At 55.2% G+C, this 21,199-nt stretch overlaps 1 protein-coding gene across 1 annotated transcript in view; it reads right to left on the bottom strand.

Moving 5' to 3' along the window:
• CUEDC1 (CUE domain containing 1) overlaps positions 1-21,199 on the bottom strand; it is an 84,517-nt gene that overhangs the window by 11,333 nt on the left and 51,985 nt on the right. The window contains 3 exon segments of the mRNA XM_070357262.1: positions 1,700-1,827; positions 5,784-5,836; positions 5,839-6,309. Coding sequence (XP_070213363.1) covers positions 1,700-1,827; positions 5,784-5,836; positions 5,839-6,103 — 446 coding nt within the window. The 5' untranslated portion in view covers positions 6,104-6,309.

The following is a 21,199-nucleotide window of genomic DNA, read 5'->3' as shown; positions in this document are numbered from 1 at the left end:
CTGCCTAATAGAAACTGAATTTTTTTTTTTTTTTTTGCAAAACCATCTTGGAATATTAAAAAAATGTCAAAGGAAAATCATTTAGCCCTGGGCATCGTGACCCATCCTGGGCTGCAAGTCCTACGAAGATTTCACCCAGACTATCCACTTATGCCTCCCTCATTACAGCCTCAGCTCTGCTTCTGTCCCTGACTTCAAACAATACTCCCCACCCCAACAACTTCACAGGCCACTATCCGCTCCCTGAGCTACAATCACAGAGGTTTTTCTCATTAGGGGATGACAGGACACAACCGAGGATGGCATTTATTGGTTCTGGAGTCAGAATGACCTGGGTTCAGGTTCGAGCTCTGTGGTCTTAGGGAAGTTACGAAACCTCTCTGGGGCTCAGTCTCCTCATCTATAAAATGGGGATGACACCAGTGCCTGCCTCACAGCTGTTAGATGGTTTGAATGCCATCATATAGGTAAAGAACCTTGCCATTTTCTGGCATTCGAAGGGTGCTTAATAATGGTAGTTGTTATTGTTAGCTATGCCTGGATGATCACAAAGTTTTCCACCACTACTGCCTAGGACTCCCAAGATCCCCAGAAGGCCAGATCAGTCCCCAAGGACTGTCCCATCAGTCCCCCCACCCCTCCCCATCCCAGGCCTCAGTCATTCTCAGGACGAGCAGCTCCAGGACAAAGAGAAGCCTGGGCTCCAACAGCCACCTCAAACGCTTGTTGTTGCTATTTAGTCGCTAACTCATATCCAACTCTGCAACCCCATGGGCTGTAGCCCGCCAGGCTCCTCTGTCCATGGGGTTTTCCAGGCAAGAATACTGCAGTGCGTTGCCATTTCCTTCTCCAGGGCATCTTCCCGACCCAGGGATCGAACCCGAGTCTTCTGCACTGGCAGGCGGATCCTTTACCACCTGAGCCACCAGGGAAAGTGTGTTAGTCGGTCAGTCGTGTCCGACTCTTTGTGACCCCGTGGACTGTAGGCTGCCAGGCTCCTCTGTCCATGGGATTTCCCAGGCAAGGATACCGGAAGCCCCACCTCAAATGCAGAGCCCAGGAAAACAAGCACTTCAGAGACCAGCTTCATGTTAAACTTCTAAATTACAGAGTCCCTGACCTGGAAAAGGTCTCCAGGCACCTAGCAGTCTACTGTTCTGCTTCTGATTGTCAAATTACCCTAGAAAAAGAGACTTACTTGCTCATCCCCACAATCTCCCTAGAACCCCAAATCATTGATTACTGACGACTGTCTGGGAGTGAGCGCTGTGTTGCAGAGGATTCTGAGGTTCCGGCTTACCTGAGCCGGCAAGAGCACGGTGATCAGTTAGTGATGTCTGCCACGGGCACAGGAGGGGAAGCGTCAGTACACCTCCAGCTGTCTGTCATCCCCACTCTGCGCCTCCCTCGACTACAGACTCCCAGAAAGTGAAGGCTGAGCCTTGTTTAACTCCGTGTCCTGCCGGATGTTCAGCACAGCCCCAGCCCAGAGTAGGAATGCAGTGGCTGTCTGTTCTTAGACTCCTTAGAGCTTGAAAATTCTCCTTGGGTTCTAGCTAAGGTGTGTTTTGCTGCAGTAGAAGCCTGTTCTGGGTGGAATACGGAGGGAACCAGCCAAGGTGCCCTCTGGGCTTGTTGTACTCAATCCCAACCCTGATCTTCCTCCCCCTTGCCCTGCACTCTCGGGGGAGATTCTTACCGGGGAGGTGGAGTTGGGGGAGCCAGGGGGTAAGGCCTGTCCAACACGTGCATGTGGTAGGCAGGTGGGGAGTACACAGGCGGGGGCTCCTCGTCAGAGCTATCGGGTTCCAAGGTCCTCTCCAAAACCTGCATCAGAGACAACAAAGAAAGAAATATTAACACCCCTTCCTTGAACTGAAATAACATGTAGACAAAAAATCAAGCGTGGGCGAGGATGTGTAGTCAGGGAACTCCACTACTGCTGGTGGGGGTGGAAAGTGATACAACTACTGCTCTGCAAAACTGTCTGGCTTCCTGCACTGGCACTCAGCACATGGGCTACCTTGGAGCCCACAATTCCAACACACACAGCAGACGCGAATGCACACACCCCCGGAGGAATGCTCAGAGTCATCCAAGAAAGGTTCAAAACCAGGCAAAACAACTTCACAGGGATGGCAGGTGAAGCAGTGTGACCTCTGGGGATGGGGAGGCTGAGAGGGGGCATGAGGGGGATTCCAGGCTCTGCTGATGCTTCTTGACCCGGGTGCTGATGAACCTTCACTGCCCACTTGTGCCTTGTGAAAATGCTTCTGTTCATGTGTTACTTTTAGTAAATAGCTTTAACATCATTCCTATCTTCTCTCAAAGAATTTCCACATCGATTAACTCACCTTAAGCTCAAACAACTTGGCAAAGTAGGTTATGGATCACCCCCATTTTACAGATGAGGAAACTGAGGCACAGGCTGACTGATGAACACGGCAAAAGCTACACACTGTTTCTAGAACTGAGTCTCTAACTTGGATGTGGTGTCTATAGCAGGAGTCTCTCCTTCAAACACAATGCTGGCATGCCCAGGTTGGATTCTCAGGGCAGAGAAAAGCAAAGTGAGGGCCTAGGCCCTTCCTCATGGACTCTTCTCCTCATCCAGGAGCCAGAGGAAGGGGGCAAGTGAGGCCAAAGGCTGGGCAAAGGCCAGGCTTCCTGCTGCATGGGCTGATCTGAACCCTTCCCCAGCGCAGTCTGGAGCAGCAGGAAGCCACCAACCTAGAGAGCCCAGGTCACACAGTCCCCACCCGAGCCCTTCCCCAGCTCTGTGCCCATCTCACCTCCGAGACCAAAGGACACACGAAGGGCTCGGAGGCTGTCAACTGGCCCGAAATCTGAATCCCAAGTGAGTCTGCAGAAGTCACCACTAAGACGCCTCTGCACGTCCCTGCCCACGCCCAGCCACTCTCGGGCACCCAGTCTCAACAGGGACACCACGGCAGGTGGGAGGGTGGGTGAGCGAGCATGCATGCACACATACACACACTGCCTCATGTTTCAGAAGGCATCTGTGCTCACCACTGTACCACCATCGCACACACACTGCCACACTTTGTACACACCCAGCCAGCCTGACCCAAGGAGGCCTCCTGCTCTGGAATGCACTAACGTTCTTTCCTTTGAGGTGGAAAGTATTTAAACAGATGCTTTTGCAAAAAAAAAAAAAAGACGGTAGCTGCCTTTCGGGCCACTACTCTCCTTACCCCGAATTTCCACAAGAAAATGAGAGCGAGCGAGAGCGATCACCCTAAGATCCAGTCATGGTCCCTGGCACACCCCGAATCTAAGGGACGGAGCTCCAACCTGGGCCCGCAGTCCAAGCCCATGGCCACCCCTCGGCAGCCAGCCTGGCCCCACTGAAGCCGCTCTGAGTCAGACAGGTGAGGAGAGGCGAGTTCTGAAGGAGCTGTTCCCAGAGGGAGGCTGCTGGGGGTCCCTCTGACTGAGGCCCGCAGCAGTTGTCCCTCAGGCCTCCGCAGCCCGCCGCACAGGAGGGGGCGGTGAGGTCTTTCTCCTCAGCCGCTCCTGCTCCTTAGCGCGGCCTCCAGGGGCTCCAAGAACCAGACGCCCATCAGAGGCTCCTGGAGCAGGATGAAGCAAGAAGGCAGACAGAAGGCCAGGCACACTCCGGAAAGGCTGGGCCCCAGTCTTCGGGGAAAAGTTACCCCAGTCGTGCTTCTGGCCTCCCCCTTCCCCCGCAACCCCACGAGAGCCACAGTGAGGCTGTCCTTCCGGCTCTAAAGGTGCTGAAGTTTCTGGTTCTACGGCCTCCCAGCTTAGCCCCATGTGGGTGATGGATGCCTGCCAGGTGCTCTGGGGGCCAAGGTCCAGGGCATTTATCTGACGGGAGACATTTCTCTGTGGCGAGGATACCCCCAGGCCAGCCCACCATTCATCAGCCTCCAGGGAGGGGGCTTTTTCCAGTCAGCAGTTATTGTCAGCCCAGCTGCTGCTCATAAATTTTCCGCAGCACTTTCCGCTGGCTCAGGAACTGCCTGCCGACGGGCCCACGCAGAGCTCCAAAGATGAGGGCTGGGGAAACAGCCAAGGGGGCTGCTGAGAAGGGGCTCCATCTGGAAAGCCAGATACTTAGAAAAACAGAAGCACCCACAGCGCAGGCCATCGAGGGCATCAGGGGAGTTTTACAGAGGGTCACGGGGCTGTGGGTGCCGTGAACAAGAGGGGAAACATGATCCTACCTGCCAGACCGTCAGGGCAAATGAGACTGTGGAAGGGGTCAGTGTTTGCAGAGAACTTTCCTTCCAGCTCACAACGAGGTATCTGCAGATGCACACACACACACCTCCTCTTGGCTAAGAGCATCCATTGGCTGATCCAAGCAGAGCCAAGGTATGCTCTCCCAGGAAAAGAGACTAAAGAAAGCTGTGCCAAGACAGCAGCGACATCAAGTCATTCAATAAACACTCCTCAAGCGCCTCTCTGTACAGTGACTGTCCCGGGCGCTGCGGGTGACAGAGGGATGAGCCAGATGTCCCTGCCCAGAGCTTCTCCTCCGCCCAGGCAGCACCACGATAGGAGGAAGAGCGAGGCGGCTTTGCCAGGCAGGATGACCCTGATTAATGGAGAATGGCCACATGTAGGGCTGTGTTCAGAAGGCCCCTGGGCCACACCAGGGTCTAGGTTTCCCACTGTAAGCGGGGCAATAACCATGCAACCTCATGAAGTGTGTGCAGACTTAAAGCAATGATACATCTAAAGCATACAGGATGCTGCCTGGCCCAGGCTGGGACTCAGCGAAGAGCAGAGCTGAATCCAATCAGCTGGGTTGTTCCGTCTTGGAACGGACCGTTCTTGGAACCATGGCTATACGTGCCAGGTGCCTCTGCAGGCAGTGACCCTCTGCTGAAAGGCTCTGGGTGCCCCTTCTGGGCCCAGGACTGCAGGTCCTACCAAGGGTGGGAGGCCAGATGTGAACTCTTGGAGGGGTCACGGAGGCCTGGCCACACCCAGCAGGTGGGCCAAGGCGGTGGGTGGGTCCCTTCTCCCCCAGCCACCTCCCTGGAGAAAGGAAACAACTGCCTAAGCATCCCTCATGCCTCCGTCAAAGGAACTAAACTCGCAAGTCTGACGGGTCACCTGTTTCCCGTGGTTCCCGCTGCTCTAGAACATTCTCCCTTCTTTCTCAGCCGCAAGGCCTCCTGCTCTCTGCTCACTCGAGGAACCCGACAGAGGTCCTGCTGCCAGCTGCTAAGGACTCCTGCTCTATCCCGCCTCTGCACAAGCTGTTCCTTCTGCACACCTTTCCCTCTTCTTTACCCTTCCTCTGGGCAGCCATTTCTTCCTCTCTGCTGCTTCCATTCTCCCCATTTGAGCTCTCACTCCTGTGGCTTGCCACTGCCGGACACCAGCCTCTAGTTCCCCCGGGACTGTGAACTCTGATGAGGGCAGAAACTCTGCACCGGCCTAAGTGGATGCCCCAAGACTCCAAACATACAGACCAGACAGCACCAGCCTGGAGAGGGGATTTGGTCTTTTGGGGTGGGACCCACGTGTCTACATTTTGAACAAGCTTCTTGACTCTGATGACCCCTGACCCAAGGGCTAGCAAGTGCCTGGCACAGCCCTGAGAAGGTGCTCAGTGTTTGCTAAGCGACTGCCTGATTTTTGCTAGGAAACCAAGGCCACTGGGCTGACTTAGGTGCCAGTTTCCCCAGGTGGAACCCAGACAGGAGTATAACTCAAGTCCTCTAAGAGGTTCAAACTAGTTGCTGCAGCTCCTGCTGAAGGATCAATCGGGGCCGCGCGCCTACCTCTGGGGGTATGCTGTCCTCCGAGTCGGAGCTGTCCTCGTAGACGCCACCCCGCCCGCCTCCAGGTTCATCTGCAGCAGCTGGTCGATGGTGGCGTCCACAGCGCCGCTGTTGGCGCGCAACACGCACTCGATGATGTCGTAGTCCATGTTGGGGAACATGGTCGTGAAGTCGTCCATGGCCTGGTTGAACTCGAGGCGGCGCACCTGGCGGGCTGGCCGGCTGTTGTTGAGCTCCTGTGAGGCGGCCGCGCCGGCCCCGGCCCCGCGAGCGCCGGCCGCGCCCCCGCCGCCACTGCTCCGGCGGAACAGGCTGGTCATCTTGCCGAGTCGCTGGGGGAGAATGTTTCCCGCCGGCGCCGAGCCCCTTCCCCCGGGTCCCTGCGCCGTGGCTGCTCGGAAGCTCAGGCCCGCGCCGGGCGGGGTCCCCGGGTCAGAAGACTGGGGCGCGGCATCCGTAGGGGGCTGGCGGCTGGGTCATCCACAGCCGGGGAGCATCCTGGGGCTGGCTCCAAGGACCATCCCACCTGAAACGGAGGGACACAGAGTCAGCGGGAACGCAACCCACTCCAGCTCGGGGTGGTAAACAAGGAGGTTAGGGTGATTCCCCCACCCCAGGCCACGCCCTCGGGAGAACTGCTTCTTTCTGCTTTCTCTCCACCCTATGGTAGCTACACAGCTATACGTCTTTCCTAATTAACAAGGGCTTACATCCTACAGATTTCCCTGCCAGTTAACTCATGACACCACTATGAGGTGGGTGCTTGGATCCCCCTTATGCAGATGGGAAAACTGAGTCACAGACCTGAGAAAGTGGAGGAGGTGGGGATTTGAAGCCAGGACTGTGGCCCCAAGGGGCTTCCCTGGTGGCTCAGATGGTAAAGAATCTGCCTGCAATGCCAGCGATGGGGGTTCAATCCCTGGATTGGGAAGATCCCCTAGAGACGGGAATGGCAACCCACTCCAGTATCCTTGTCTGGAGAATCCCATGGACAGAGGAGCCTGGCGGACTACAGTCCACGGGGTCACAGGGAGTCGGACACGACTGAGCGACTCACACGTTCACTTTTACTTCTTTCTGTGGCCCTCGGCCGCTGGCCTCAACCATTACACCCACTGCCCAGCACTCGCGGGGACGTGACTAGGGCCTGTGGCTTCTGCACACCTGCTGTGGTCTCCAGCCCCATCCAGTCTCTACTTGCCTCACCTCCCACCCTCAGCGCCCCACCATCCTGCCTCCCATTTTGCGCAGACCTCCGCGAAACCTGCGGCAGAACACTCTGCAGCCCACTCAGAACCAGGGTCACATTTCTGTTAGTGCCATCAACTGAGTGTTCAACGTGTCTAAAACTATCATGTTCTGACTTTTCTCAGGCTTATCCCAGGATGTACAGTAATTTTGCTAATTGTAGAAAAGTGCCAGCTTTATTTTAAGGGACTGTTGCATCAAAGGATATTCCTAAGACTTCTCTAATGTTAGGTCATGATCCTAACAGCTAATAGATAAACGCCAGTGTGAGCAAAACAATGCAAGGTTCTTCCTTGCCATGATCTCGACAGTTAACCGATGATGGAAAGAAAACAAGACCAGAGCATGTGGAAGGGGCAGTGGAAGTGCCCTCCCTCACCCCAAGGTCAGAAGACCCATCCCTGCCTCTGGCTCCTTCTGTTCCTTTAGGTCAGTCCTCTCAGAGGTAAAATGGGACTTCATACTGCCCCCCTAGCCCTTCCAGTGCCACTGTGCTGAGATTTTTATGTCCTTCAGATCTCCACCTCCTCCGAGGGATGTGGAAATTGTCTGGGTCTCCTGTCCTGGGACTTGCTGGGTGGGTGTCTGCCTAGTCCCAGGGAGGCGGGCCGTATTCAAATCTAGAAGCACATGGGCCCCAGGCAGCCTCCAGACTCTATGTTACAGAACTATCATCGCTTCCCACCCGCAGAGAAAACCAGTTAACACTCTATATCTGGGCTTCCCCGATGGCTCAGCGGTAAAGAATGTGGGTTCAATCCCTGGGTTGGGAAGATCCCCTGGAGGAGGGCATGGCAACCCACTCCAGTGTTTTTGCCTGGAAAATTCCATGGACAGAGGAGCCAGGTGGGCTACAGCCCATGGACTGCAAAGAGTTGGACACAACTGAAGCCACTGAGAACAGCACATACCTACATCTAGATACTTTTCTTCTATGCATATACTACCATATGCATGAATTCATTTTACTCAAATGTGATCAAACCATAAATTCTACTACGCAACTTGTTTTTTTCCACTTAATACTTGATTGTAGCCATCTTCTTATGTCAGAACACAGAGATCTACTTCATGATTTTTAATGCCTGGGTAGGATTCTGATGACTGGGCTAAGTATGATTTATTATCCAGCCTCCTCCACCCCATCTCTTGCCTAGATGAGCGAGTCACAGCTCAGAGAGGCCAAAGCCATGTCACAAGGAAGTGCAGAGGAGTGACCTCAAATGGCCAGTCCAAGAAATCTGTTAGAGAATGAACACAGGAAGGAATGCCTCCCACGGCCAGCTCCAGACACCCCAGTGCCCACAGCCACGCCTCCCATGACCCCTGACACACCAGAAGGTCAGGGGACGCTGCCAAAATATCCTCCAAAGTCGGGCTCCACCCTGGTGGCTGTCTTTGTCCTGGGTTCTGGAAATGTGCCCTGAGGCCTCCAACTAGGACATGAGGGCCAGGAGGCCCCAGAAGCCAGTGCCCTGGGGGCCCGGGTGGCAGACCAGGACTGCCAGTCTGCTGTCATCACACATGGGGTCAGTGCCTGGTGCTAAGGCCTCTGGAGCAAAGCCACCTTCAGCCTCTCCCTCGAGTAATCTGCAAGATAGATTGAGGGACCAGTTCTCACATTGCCAAATGGCAGTACCTTCGAGAAAGAGGCTGGGACCTAGCCCTCTTGACAGGTCCCTTGGCCTCTGGGCCTCAGTGTCAGGAAGCCTCCATGAGGCATTCTCGCCCTCCTACCATTTACGCAAGTGCCTCAGCCCCAGGCTGCACCCCTCCTCTCTGCCACTCTAGCTGCAGGACCTCGTCCATGCACCCTCTCCTCTCTGTGTCCAGGACCTCATCTATACGAATGGGGCTTCAATGAGAATTAACAGGATAATCCCGAGCACGCTGCCTGGAACGTGGTTAGCTGCGTCACTGTCGTTGCTACTGCCCCAGAAGGCTGGCGCAGAGCCAGGGGTGGTTGGCATCCTAGCCAAGTGATCCCAGAGCTGATGGGGCAGGGGCTTCTAGGGGAGCCTTCTCCTGCATCTGGGTATCAACCCCCAGAATTCTGTCAGCCCTCAGGAAGGCAATCCCGATCCTCACAGCTGGAGACCCCACAGCCCCAGCGCCCACTTCCATTTACCCCCAGTGCAAAGCCTTGAAAAAGAGCATTTCTGCGTGTCTGCCCTGACATGTAAACAAGCTGACAACTCTAAGCCAGCCCCATAGGCTGCTCCACATTACAGATGAAGAGATGAGACCTAAGACCAGAGGAGGTGCCCAAGACACAGTGAGAGGGGTGGCAAAGCCTCAACTTTTCCATCAAAGGGTGTTTCCGTGGATGAGGAGAAGGTGGCTCCAAAACAGTAATGGAAAACAGGGAAACAGGATGCGATGTGCAGAAATGCCATTTTCACAGGACTCTGCAAGGACCCACGGACTCCCCAGACCAGGATGCCTTTAATTAACACAGGCGAGGATGTGAGAGCTCCCGCTTCTCAGGGCACCACCACCGGCCCCCCACCCCTCACTGAGCTCAAATGCAGAAGATAAGGTCAGGACTGAGGCTTGGCCAGTGTGGCTGGCAGCAAGGAGGACTGTCCTCGGGTCAGGGTCATCCATGCCAGGCTGCCGTCTGCAACCAGCACAGCTGAAATGAAAAGCCACTTAAAACACATGGAAAAATTAAGGCAGGAGACAGGGTCACGCGCTCATGCCAGTGCTTTCACATGTAATCTTTCTTTTACAACTCCAGAGACAGATGTTATCATCCCCATCTCATAGCTATGGAAACCAATTCAGAGAAGTCAGGTAACTTGCACAAAGTCACACAGCCAGCATGTAAACAGGCCAAAATTAGGCACCCACTTCCTAAGAGCCCAAAACGCCAAGTCAGGCTTGCAAGTCCAGGAGCCCGGAGCCTCAGAAAGGCTCAGGAGACTGGGCCCAGCCAGGCTGCCGTTTCACAGAGGAAAGGGGATCCAGACAGCTCTGGAGTGGGTGGTGGGTGGGCAGGGAGGGGGTCTGTTGGCTCCACCCCAGAACCAGCTCCGTGACCTTGAGGAAATCACTCCTCCACCTCTCTGAATCCTGGCTACAGGGCACTGGCAGGGAAACAGAGGGAAATAACCTCTGACTGCTGAAAAAGGAAGTGAGTCAAACCTGCTGAGCCCGTTAGACACCTTGGAGGCTGGCTCAAAAGCTCGCCTGAACTCACAGCTTGTGAGCAACCTGGGGACTGGGAGAAGAACCCCACACCTGTCCTCCCCCAGGCCCTGGGGAGCCAGGCCATCCAGCCTCCCCAGAGAGGAACCCCAAGGCCTGGCAGGGGCGGCAGGCAGCCAAGCTTCCCTCCAAGCGTGTGCAGACAGCCAAGGCCTGAGTCACTCCAGGCCTGGCCCAGGGAGGTGGGCCAGCTGCCCGAGTCATTCTCCTGACTTCACCCAAGGTCATCCCAGCGAGTCTCCTGCAGGGCCAGGTAGGGCCCACGTCGGGGAGGGGAGAGTCCAGGAGCCAGAATCCTGGTCCCACTTCTGCCTGGTCCTGGAAAGGCTGTGTGACTTCAAGAAATCACTTCACTTCTCTAAACCTCAGCTTCCTCGTGTGTCAAAGTTGAGATCACACACACCTACGTGGAAGGGGTGTTGTGATAGAACTTACATGGGTAACTGAAGACAGGGAGCACCTGACGAGACAGGATGCTGTGACCTCCGGCCCTGGTCGTGGCCCTTTTCCAGAGTTCCACTTACACCTTGAGTGATCTTATCTAGTCCCACATCATTAAATACTATCTACATGCCAAACTGGAAAAGTCCCTGATGCTGGGAAAGACTGAGGGCAGAAGGAGAAGAGGGCGTCAGAGGATGAGAGGGCCGGATGGCATCACCAATGCAATGGACATGAACTTGGGCAAACTCCGAGAGATGGTGGGAGACAGAGAGGCCTGGCCTGCTGCGGTGCCCGGGGTCGCAGAGAGTCGGACACGACTGAGCAACTGAATAACAACATGCCGAATGTTGCCTCCCAAATTTCTCTTGCCGTGAAGTCTCCCAGGAACACACCCTTCAACCCCACACCTGCATGGCCGACCTGCTGCCTCCACACGAATGTCCAACAGCATCTCCAACATAACTTATCACGTGGACAGTAAAGACGGGAAGGAAAGAAGTTGGGAGCGCAGCAACTGTGGGCTCTCGTCCCGTCTTCCTCCCCCAGCTCATCGCAGTGGTGGGGACGGGGTGCTTTCTTCATTTCCAAAGCCCATTCTCTTCCACGTGTGCAGGATTGCCCCACCTCACGGACGAAGCGACCGAGGCCAGGGCAGCCCCAAGACGCAGTTCAGGTACCTGCGCCCCTACCACTTGGCCTGAGGGCCTCCTCCCTGGCACACCAGGCAGATGGCAGGCTGGTCTTCTTTCCAAGCCAACGATGGCTCCAGAGGGCAGGAGATTGACTCCCCTCCAAGACCTGAATTGAAATTCTACTGCCTCCTGGGAGGGCCAGGACTCAATCCCAAAAGGCAGTGGTTGGCACAGGAGGTGCGGGGCTGGGACGCCAGAGGCCCCTGTGGCGAGCACTGTTCTGCATCACCCCCCACCCCCCACCCCCCCACCGAGGGGTCATTCTGTCATTCTGGAGCGACTACCCGAGGCCGGCCGTGTCCCTGCACGCCCCCAGCTCTCTTCTCTGAAAACCCCCAGGGCCGAGGGACAGGCCAGATCTTGTGATCTGTCTGAGCTGCTGTGATCGCAGCCGTCAGAGGGACGCACTGTCCCTTCTTGCCTAATAAGATCTGGGCCCAGCCCAACGGCCCCGCAGTGCCAGGCCACTAGGTGGTGTCCGAGGGCTCGGGCCACAGCTGCTCCCAGGAAAGGAGACACGGAGCGGCTTCTCCCCAGGGACCAGAGGATCGGCTCCACCCCAACTCCCTCATGATTAAAGGGGACGGGAGAGCCCCCACTGCCCCAGAGGTCTCAGAATACAAGACGGGGAGGGTTTCAGGCCAATTTATTCTCGAGGTGGGAAACATAAGGCACACATGCCACTCACTTCTACCTGGCATCCGAGGCAGACATCACTAATCCATCGAGGCACTGCCCTCTGTAACCCACTCGGCCTCAGAAGCCTGTTCATCCCGGCGCTCTGGACAAGCCCCCACCAAGTGATGAGAACTGGCACGCAAGGTACACCCTGCTTGCCAGCCATTCCATTTCCTGTATGAGAAGACCAGGCCCAGGCTTAGTTTGTCTCATTAGGAATCCAGGCTGCAAAGGCCAGCAGGGCCGGAATGAGGTCATATGATCCCTGGGATGCTTGTGTAACCGTGGCTAAGTCCTGGGGAAACCTCAAGTGGGTGACGGCTGCGTTCATGAGAGACCGCTGGGCCCAGGGCATCTGTGTCCCCGTGCAATTGTCACCTCGGACGTGGCGGGGGCAGGGTGAAGGGAAGTCTGCCCAAGCTTCTTGGCTTCTGAGCTGAGAGGCCCCAAAGCGGGAGAAAAGAAAGGGGGGACAAGAGACAGAGAGAGGCTGTCAGGGGCTGTGTGTGTGAGTGTCCGAGTGTGTATGTGTGTGTGAGTGCCCGGCGCGGGGGGTGGGGGGGTGGCAGCCCTAACAGAGGCTCCTTGTCCTCCGGCCCCGTACAGGCTTGTTTTCTTCCCAAGCTATTAATGTCATCGCAGCTTCAAAAGCCGGGTGACCTTTAAATGCCGAGCCTCCTGCTCCCGCCCAAGGCGCGGAAACAGCTTAATGGAAACTCAAATGGCCCCAGCTGCTGGACCCACAACAAAGCCAGCCTCTTTCCCGAGGCGCGCGGAGCTGCTGGGGAGCCACACCTGTGCCCACTCCCGGGGGAGGGGGTGTCAGGAAAGGGCAAGGGGGACCCTCGGCACAGCCATCGGGAAACGGAGGCCAGGCTAGACCTGAGCGGAAGAGGTCGGGGAAGAAGGGGAGAGACAGACTCAGTTCTGCCACGCCTGGCTGTGTGACCTCAGGTTAGCCACTTACCTCTTTGGGCCATCCTCCACCATTCAGTCCAATCTAAGCCTGGGGTAGAAAAAAAAAATCTGCCTCCCCCCAAAAATATCTTTTAAAAATCTATAGGAGGGGCTTCCCTGGTGGTCCAGTGGTTAAGAGTCTGCCTTGAAATGCAGGGGACACTGGTTCCATCCCTGGTCTGGGAAGATCCTACATCGCACCTAAAGCCTGTGCTCCGAAACCAAGGAAGTCATAAGAAGCCTGAGTACCACCATGAGGAGCGGCCGGACGGCTGCAACTAGAGAAAGCCCGTGCGCAGCAGCGAAGACCCAGAACAGCCAAAAATAACTAACCAAATAAATAAAACTTTAAAGAAATCTCTGCAAGAAAAAAAAATGAGGGTGAGACGTTTCAGAGGACTTTAATAAAATCCCTCCCCTATGAAAGGATTGGCCCCAGAGCCTCAGTTCTAAGGACACTGTTGTTCATGTTTGTTTCAGAGGCCCAAAGACTGGGCTTGGCCACTGTCAAAGGGCCAAGAAGTCAACTCTGCCTTCCAGTTGAAAAGATTCAAGACGAAGCCCCCCTGGGCACGAGTGACATGTCATTTGCTTGGGTCATCTTGGTAGAATGATGGTAGTAATAGCAATGATAACATAGCACTTACCACTTGCTTCTTTATGCACCAACCACTATTCCAAGGGTCTTATGCAAGCTAATGACTTTTCATCCCCTCTACAGCCCTGAAAGGTACATGTTACCAATGCTATTTCTACTTTATAGAGAGAAAAGTGAGGCACAGAGGAGTCGAGGAACTTGCTTAAGGTCACACAGCCGAGTGGCCAAAATGATGTGTGAAACCAGGAGATCTGACTCCAGATCTGACAGTCTCATACCATCAGGCCTGACCGCCCTCTGCATTCCCAGAGCTGTGCACAGGGCCAGGGCACCCCCACCCCCCGCCCCGTCACCCCCCGGCAAAAACTCAGCAAGTATGAACTGAGTGGAGTCCTCATGGGGCAGAGTTGCCCCTGGCGCTCCTGTCCAGGGGAGAAGGGAAGAGGAAGGAGTCTGCAGGCAAAGCTTACCAGACGAGAGAGAACCACGGCAATTTCCTTACATAAACCTTTTTCCCACTCTGCCAAGGTTGTCCGTTGCCTGGGCAACCAAATGCTTTCCATCTCCACCTGAACTGGCCAGGACTATTTCCATAACAGTCCCTCTCTCCATCAACAAACGCCATCAGCTCAGCCAAGACACTAGAGGAGATCCGCCCTCAGTGGACAGACGGGAGGCTGCTCCCCAGGGCCCCGCCCAGGGGTTGCAGTCTCGGGGAGCCCCTCTGGGCTGGCAGGATTGTGTCTGTGCCTGGGACCAACTGCAGCAGCTCAAGCTGGGAGAAAGGGGCACTGGCAGCCAGCTCAGGTGTAAGGCGGAGCGGCTGGGCTGGCCCGGGGCCAGCTCCTCGGGAAAGAGCTCCCCTTCAGGCAGGAGGAGGCCCCTCCGTAGGCTGGGCCTGCAAGGGCTGGGGCTGAGCCCTGAGGCCTGGGCGGGAACGAGAGATGCCTCTGGGCCCCTGGGATCACTGGCCCCTGGGTCAGTGATGCCACACAATTCAGGATCTACATGTGCCAAGGAGCCAAGATCGGGGAGGAACACTGAGAGCAGCAGAGGGCCCTCTTCCCCACACTAACACACACTTCGCATCCCTCCCCCACTGATCCATGAATTCCATTTCTATGGGATTTGCATAACATATTTAATGGAACACCATAAGGCTTCCCTCATAGCTCAGTCGGTAAAGAATCTGCCTGCAGTGCAGGAGACCCGGCTTTGATTCCTGGGTCAGGAAGATCCCCTGGAGAAGGAAAAGGCAACCCACTCCAGAATTCTTGCCTGGAGAATTCCCCTGGACAGAGGAGCCCAGCAGGCTACAGCCCATGGAATTGTGAGAGTCGGATACAGCTTATCGATTAAACCCCCCCCCACCACCATACAATGGTAAACAAAAATGAGGTATCTCTGTGCCCAAGACCTACTGCTTAGGGAAACAAGGCGGGGCACAGAACAGAAAGTGTATTTCTCTGTCCTCTACTGCCTTATAGTATGTGTATGTCTATACATGGGCTCCCCAGGTGGCACGAGTGGTAAAGAAAGCGTTACTTGCTTAGTCATGTCTGACTCTTTGTGACCCAAGGACTATAGCCCACCAGGCTCCTTTGTCCATGGGATTCTCCAGGCAAGAATACTGCAGTGGGGTCCCATTTCCTTTTCCAGGGGATCTTCCTAACTTAGGAATAGAACTCAGGTCTCCTGCATTGCAGGCAGACTCTTTACCATCCGAGCCAGCCCGCCTGCAATGCAGGAGACCCAGGTTTGATCCCGAGTATTCTTGCCTGGAGAATCCCATGGACAGAGGAGCCTAGCAGGCTATAGTGTCACAAAGAGTCTGACACGACTGAAGTGACTTAGCACACACGCATGTCTGTCATATGGAGAGGGTGAGGGAGCGGGCTCCAAAAGAAATTCTTTTTTTTTTTTATGAAACTTTTAGTATTTTATTCATTTTCATAGTTTTACAGTATTAGTAAAAATAATGACCATTATAAATAAGTATAGAATGGAAGTTGATGAAAAAATAACCCCAAGTCTTCCTTGACTCCCACCCTCCCACCAAAAAACTAGCTAGTATATGGCAAATATCCTTTTCACATATTATCTTTAGGCATATATTCACTCTGTAGTGGTGGATGGTTTAGTTGCTAATTTGTGTCTGACTCTTGTGATCCCACGGACTGTAGCCTGCCAGGCTCCTCTGTCCATGGTGTTTTCCAGGCAAGATTACTGGAGTGGGTTGCCATTTTCTTCTTCATCCAAAAGAAATTCTTAAGAAATCGATAATGTGGGTTTTCACTGGGGAGAATTAGGTCACGAGAGACAGGTCAAGGAAACTTTTCTCTGTAAATCCTTTTGCATCTTTCAAATTTTTATTCATGCTCATTGATTTAAAAATAAAATAGGCAGAGGGCTTCCCTGGTGCCTCTGTGTTGAAGAGTCAGCCTGCCGACGCAGGGACCACAAGTTTGATCCCTGGTCTGTCCAGGAGGATCCCACATCCATGGGACAACTAGGCGCATGCTTCGTAACTACTGAGCCAGTGCTCTAAAGCCCCAGAGCTGCAACTACCGAGCCCATGCACCGCAATTACTAAAGCCTGTTTGCCTAGACCCCGCGCTCTGCAACGAGAGAAGCCACTGCAAGGAGAAGCCAACGCATTGCAACCAGAGAGTCGCCCCACTCGCCACAACTAGAGAAAGCCTGCACGCAGAAATGAAGACCCAGCACAGCCATAAATAATAGATAAGTAAAATAAGAAATAATATCAAAGTGATGGCACTGCAGTGATATTGTCTGTTCCTTTTTCATATACATATTGTCTACAATGGACGTGACTTTTTAATAACAGCTACAGTAAATATCTGTGAATACTTACTGCTGCCACTTTCTAAGCACGTGGCATGCATGATCTTATCAAAGTCTCACAGTAAAGCAATTATTATCCTCATTGTACAGACAAGCTGAGACTGTGTGTGCTGTGCTAAGTCGTCTCAGTCATGTCTGACTCTGCAACCCCATGAACTGCAGCCCACGAGGCTCCTCTGTCCATGGGATTCTGCAGGCAAGAGTAATGGAGGGGGTGGCCATGCCCTCCTCCAGGGGATCTTCCCGACCCAGGGATCAAATTGCCATCTTTTACATCTCCTGTACCGGCAGGCAGGGTCTTTACCACTAATGCTACCTGGGAAGCCCAAATGAAGACCAGGAGAGTTTAAATAACTTATGTGGCGTCAGAGTCAGTGACAGAGCCAAAATGTGAATCCAAACCACCTGTCCCCAGAGTCCATGCGCTTCGGAACCCCCGCCTTACACTGTTCTCGGATTCTAAAAAACTAAGCCAAACAAACACTGAATGATGATAGGGAAAACATCTTAAGGAAAGAGCAAACCACAGAGCCTCCAGGGTTTCAAAGCTTTTGTAATCTTCCACATCCCAACCCAGTCTTTCCTGCCTGGACTCTCTGGGCAAGCCCCTCCAAGTCCTGCCTTGGTGGGAGCCAGGCTGCTCCCACTCGCTCCCCTGAGCCCCGCTTCCAGGTACAGGCACCGCCCACCTCCTGGTGGAGCTGCGGGGAGCAAAACGTTTCCCTCCAGGGGCAAGGTGATGGCTGCTGCTGCAGTCACTTCAGAGGTCAGACCACAGTGTGGGCCCCCTTCCCGGGGGCAGCGCAGGGTCGGGCCTAGCCAGGAAGCTCCTCGTAGAGGGAAAACCACACGCTGGGTTTTACTGACGCTGAGTCTGGGTAAGACCACAGGGGTTCAGGGTAAGCTTCACTCGGGGCCAAGCCCGGCTTCCACCCTGGTCCCCGCTGCCTGGGTGAGCGGCACTGCTCTGAGCGTGTGTCTTCGCGTGTGGACTGGGGACACCTGTACCCCCTGATCCTGTGGGACATCACGCACCCTCAGTCTCGGGGTACATAAGAGGGTCTGTTTCCAGAGCCTGGCCTAGGCTAGTCAGACCCGGGGTCGCGATCCTGAATCCAGTCCTGATTGTGGGGGCGAGGGGAGCATGCAGCAGAAGGCAGTACTCAGAGTTGGGGTGCTCCGGGAGCCCTGTGTGGAGCCTCCAGCTGCTGCTGGGGGCAGGGTGGGTCTGACGGGGCCTGGCCCCCGCAGAGGGCCTGGGCCGGGCAGCAGGGGCCCTTCTCAGAAGTGCGCTTCCGGCAGCCAAGGAATGCAGACCCAGGGCAGGGGAGCAGAGGCCTGGGGAGGGCCCGGCTTCAAAAGAGCCGGCGGCAGCTGCAGGGGGAGGGCCATGGCCCCCTCGGCGGGCGGTGGACACCGTCAGAAATTCCAGCGGCTGGGCGGCAGATGGGATTGTTTAGAGCCATTACCAGGCTAGCTCCTCTCCCAGCCATGGGCGGCCCCCTCCCCTCACTCCCACCCCCCTCAGCGGGGCGCCCAGAGGCCAGCTGCCGGCCGTCCCTGACCCACGCTGCTCCATGCCACATACCCGCGGGCCCGCACATGCCCTCCGGAGATGCCAGGATTAGGAAGGCAGGAAGAAAGGCCGTGTTCTCCCTGCCAGACAGGGTGTACGTGTGTGTATTGCCCAAGGTCTGAGCTCAGTGGCCACAGAGCTGGGATCTGTGTGTGTGTTGACGGGGGCGGTGTATGTGTGTGCTGACGGTGTGTGTGTGTGTGTCTCTGTCTGTCTGTGTGTGTGTGTGTCCATGTTCTTCCTGCCAGATGGGGGGTGTGTGTGTGTGTGTGTGTGTGTGTGTGTGTATGTGTTGCCCAGGTCCAAGCTCAGTGGCCACAGAGCTGGGATCTGTGTGTGTGTGTGTTGACGGGTGTGTGTGTGTGTGTGTGTGTGTGTTTCCCAAGGTCTGAGCTCAGTGGCCACAGAGCTGTGATCTGAACCCAGATCGTGGCCTCCTGGGTCAGCACTCTCTCCCTGTGTGTGTGTGTACACCCAGCACACCAACACACAGCTCACACGCCTGAGTGTGCCGCACACACCAGCTCTGGCAAAGCATTCACTACTGAGAGGATGCCACAAATGTAGGGCCACACTCCTTTAGATTTCCCCGAACTTCCCCCGCAGCCCCGGCACGCCACCCACTCCCCTCTTCGCCCAACTCGGAAGCTGTGTTTTTCCAGCCACGCTGTCCTACACACATGCTAACAGGCCCTGAGCACATGCACCCTCAGCCTTCCCACGGCCCCACGCTGCAAATCCCTCCCTTCCCCAGGCTGACAGCGGGGCCAGATGAGGCCCTCCTCTCTTCCCCAACCATGCCCAGCACGGTTTGCACAGCATCAGGTGCACTGATGATTAGGGGAGAGGTCGGGCTGACCTGCTCTGCAGCCAATCTGGCCAGAATAGAACAGGGAAGTGGCACGCCCTGACTGAGGCAGCGGCTTCCTGGTTCCCTGCAGGACCGGCTCCTGGAAGGGAGTCCAGGCACGGACCTCAGCCTGCTGGGGCTGGGAGTTCTGGTCCTCGCACAGGCAGGGGCAGGGGTCACAGAACCAGCCTTCTTTGCCTCCGAGGGCCTCAGTCTCCAGCTCCAGAAAATGGAGAGAAGCAGTCCCTATTCAGTCTGACCTCACCCATCACTGAAACTTCCCAGAGATGCAAGGACGTGAGTGGGAGTAGGGGGCGGGAGAGGGGTGCCAGAGAAAGGCATCCCTATGCTAGGTACCACTATGATGGCTGCTCTGCAGAAGTGGGTGGCTGCATCCTGGGGACCCTGGGGCTGGAAGGACCTGTCCCCTTTCTGAAGCTGCAGAATTAGAACGCCTGTCCTCAGAGGAAATCCCCAGCAGAAGCCCATTCTATGAAGACATTAGGCAGAGGCCTGCCCTGCCTCCCTCCCCCAGCAATTAGTAATGAGGGAACCTGCCATTTACCGAGTGCTGGGCTGGGTTTCCATGCCTCATGCTAATCCTCACAGTAATCTAGTCCTGCAGATCATTATCTTCTACCATGATCAGAGCCAGTTTGCAGACAGGGACAAGGAGGAGCGTGTGACCTAAAGGCTGTCCAGGGCCGTACCACATCCAGATGGCATGGCCTTCCAGGAGAGAGAGCGTGAGCCTGTCACATCTTCTGACACACCAGTGACTTGCTACCAGCTTTCAAGCCTGGGTTTACCCAGAGCCGTGTGCATCTCCACCTGCTCCCTGCACTGCTGCTGACCTGCTCACACGGCTCTGGGCAGCACAAAGGTACTTCTCTACCAGTCTAAGAAGCAAATGCTCTTTGCTTTAGAGCAACGCAACTCAGAGGATGGCCGAGACCACCTTCACCAGAGTCTTCCGAGCGGTTTGTGAAAACACCTATTCTCCACCTCACTGTTAAATCAGGATTTCTGGGGAGACAGCCTGGGAATCTGCATATTCACAGGATCCCCAGATCATTCTAATGACCAGGAAAGTGTGAAGACCACTCCCTTACAGTTTGGAGCCCTGGATTCTGATCTCAGCTCCATCAGGAACCAGCCAAGTGACCTTGCTTTCAGATTCCCGTCTGAAAAATGGGCATGGGTCTCCAAGATCCCTTTCATTCTTGGCATCCTCCGTGTCTGCCCTGAGTCTCCAGATGGTCCTGAGTTTCATGGACTGTTGAGCTGAGTTTCATGGACTGTTCAGTCCCTGGAGCCACCAATGTACACTGTGGGAACACATTAAAAAGAATTCCTGTCTGGCTGATTTAGGGAGATCTGCAAAAATACCTTACTTATCTCTGGCTCCAAGCCCTAAACAAATGGCTTTTGGATTACCCAGTGCCACCTCCCTACTCCCCTGAATATCCATTTTCTTCATTCCAGCCTGAGTCAACCAGGACTCTGTAAACATTAGGTCCACACACCTGGGCTCGATCAACAGTCATCAAACAAAGGCTCTGCCAAATCACCCCACAAGCCCAATCTTGCAGCCACTCTGTCCCTCCTGAGGAGCTGAGAGCCAGAGACGCGTGGACCCTTTCTCCCAGCAGAGGATGGGTGTGAAGGCTGGGTGGGAGAGAGGGCGTAGCCAGAATGGCCCCAGCCTACAGGTGGGTTGTGAGTCAGCCAGACTTTAAGGGTGCGAGGCGACAGTGGGGCAAGTCCAGCAATCGCTGGGACCTTTCAAAAGCAGCTGGACATCCCCTAGTCCCATGGCTCCTCGATGCGCGCTGTGGAAACACCACGAGGTGTTCAGCCAGTGCTCAGGCACTGCTGGCCGGTGGCAGGCATGACTGTGTCAGCCTTCGAGGTTTATGAATCCTTGACTGAGGAGCCATGGGGCTTATCAGAGCTGCAGCCCACAGACACGGGATGATTTCAGACTCAAGCGACCTCTGTGTAGGGGAAACCTGTGTGCATGTGCAAACCAGACAGAAAAGATTGACAGGAAAGGCAAGAGTGAAAAGCCGGCTTCCCCAGTGGGAAACATCTGTGAATTGTAGCCCATGACTGCTGATCCCAGCCCTTAAAAATAGATCATTCTCTCACTCTGAATATGCTGACTGCCCCCAAACGATGGTGCTTTCCATGTGCATGGCACTTGGCGGTCTCCAGGGCTGGGGGAGCCCTCTCCATTTGGCCAGGCTCTAGGCTGGGCCTGTGCCTGAGAGCGGGGGCTCACCTGGCACGGTGCTG

This window comes from Bos mutus, chromosome 19 (genome assembly GCF_027580195.1).
Source record: "Bos mutus isolate GX-2022 chromosome 19, NWIPB_WYAK_1.1, whole genome shotgun sequence".
NCBI classification, from domain to species: domain Eukaryota; kingdom Metazoa; phylum Chordata; class Mammalia; order Artiodactyla; family Bovidae; genus Bos; species Bos mutus.
The sequence above is the reverse complement of the archived record's forward strand: the minus strand, read 5'-3'. Positions and strand labels throughout refer to the sequence as shown.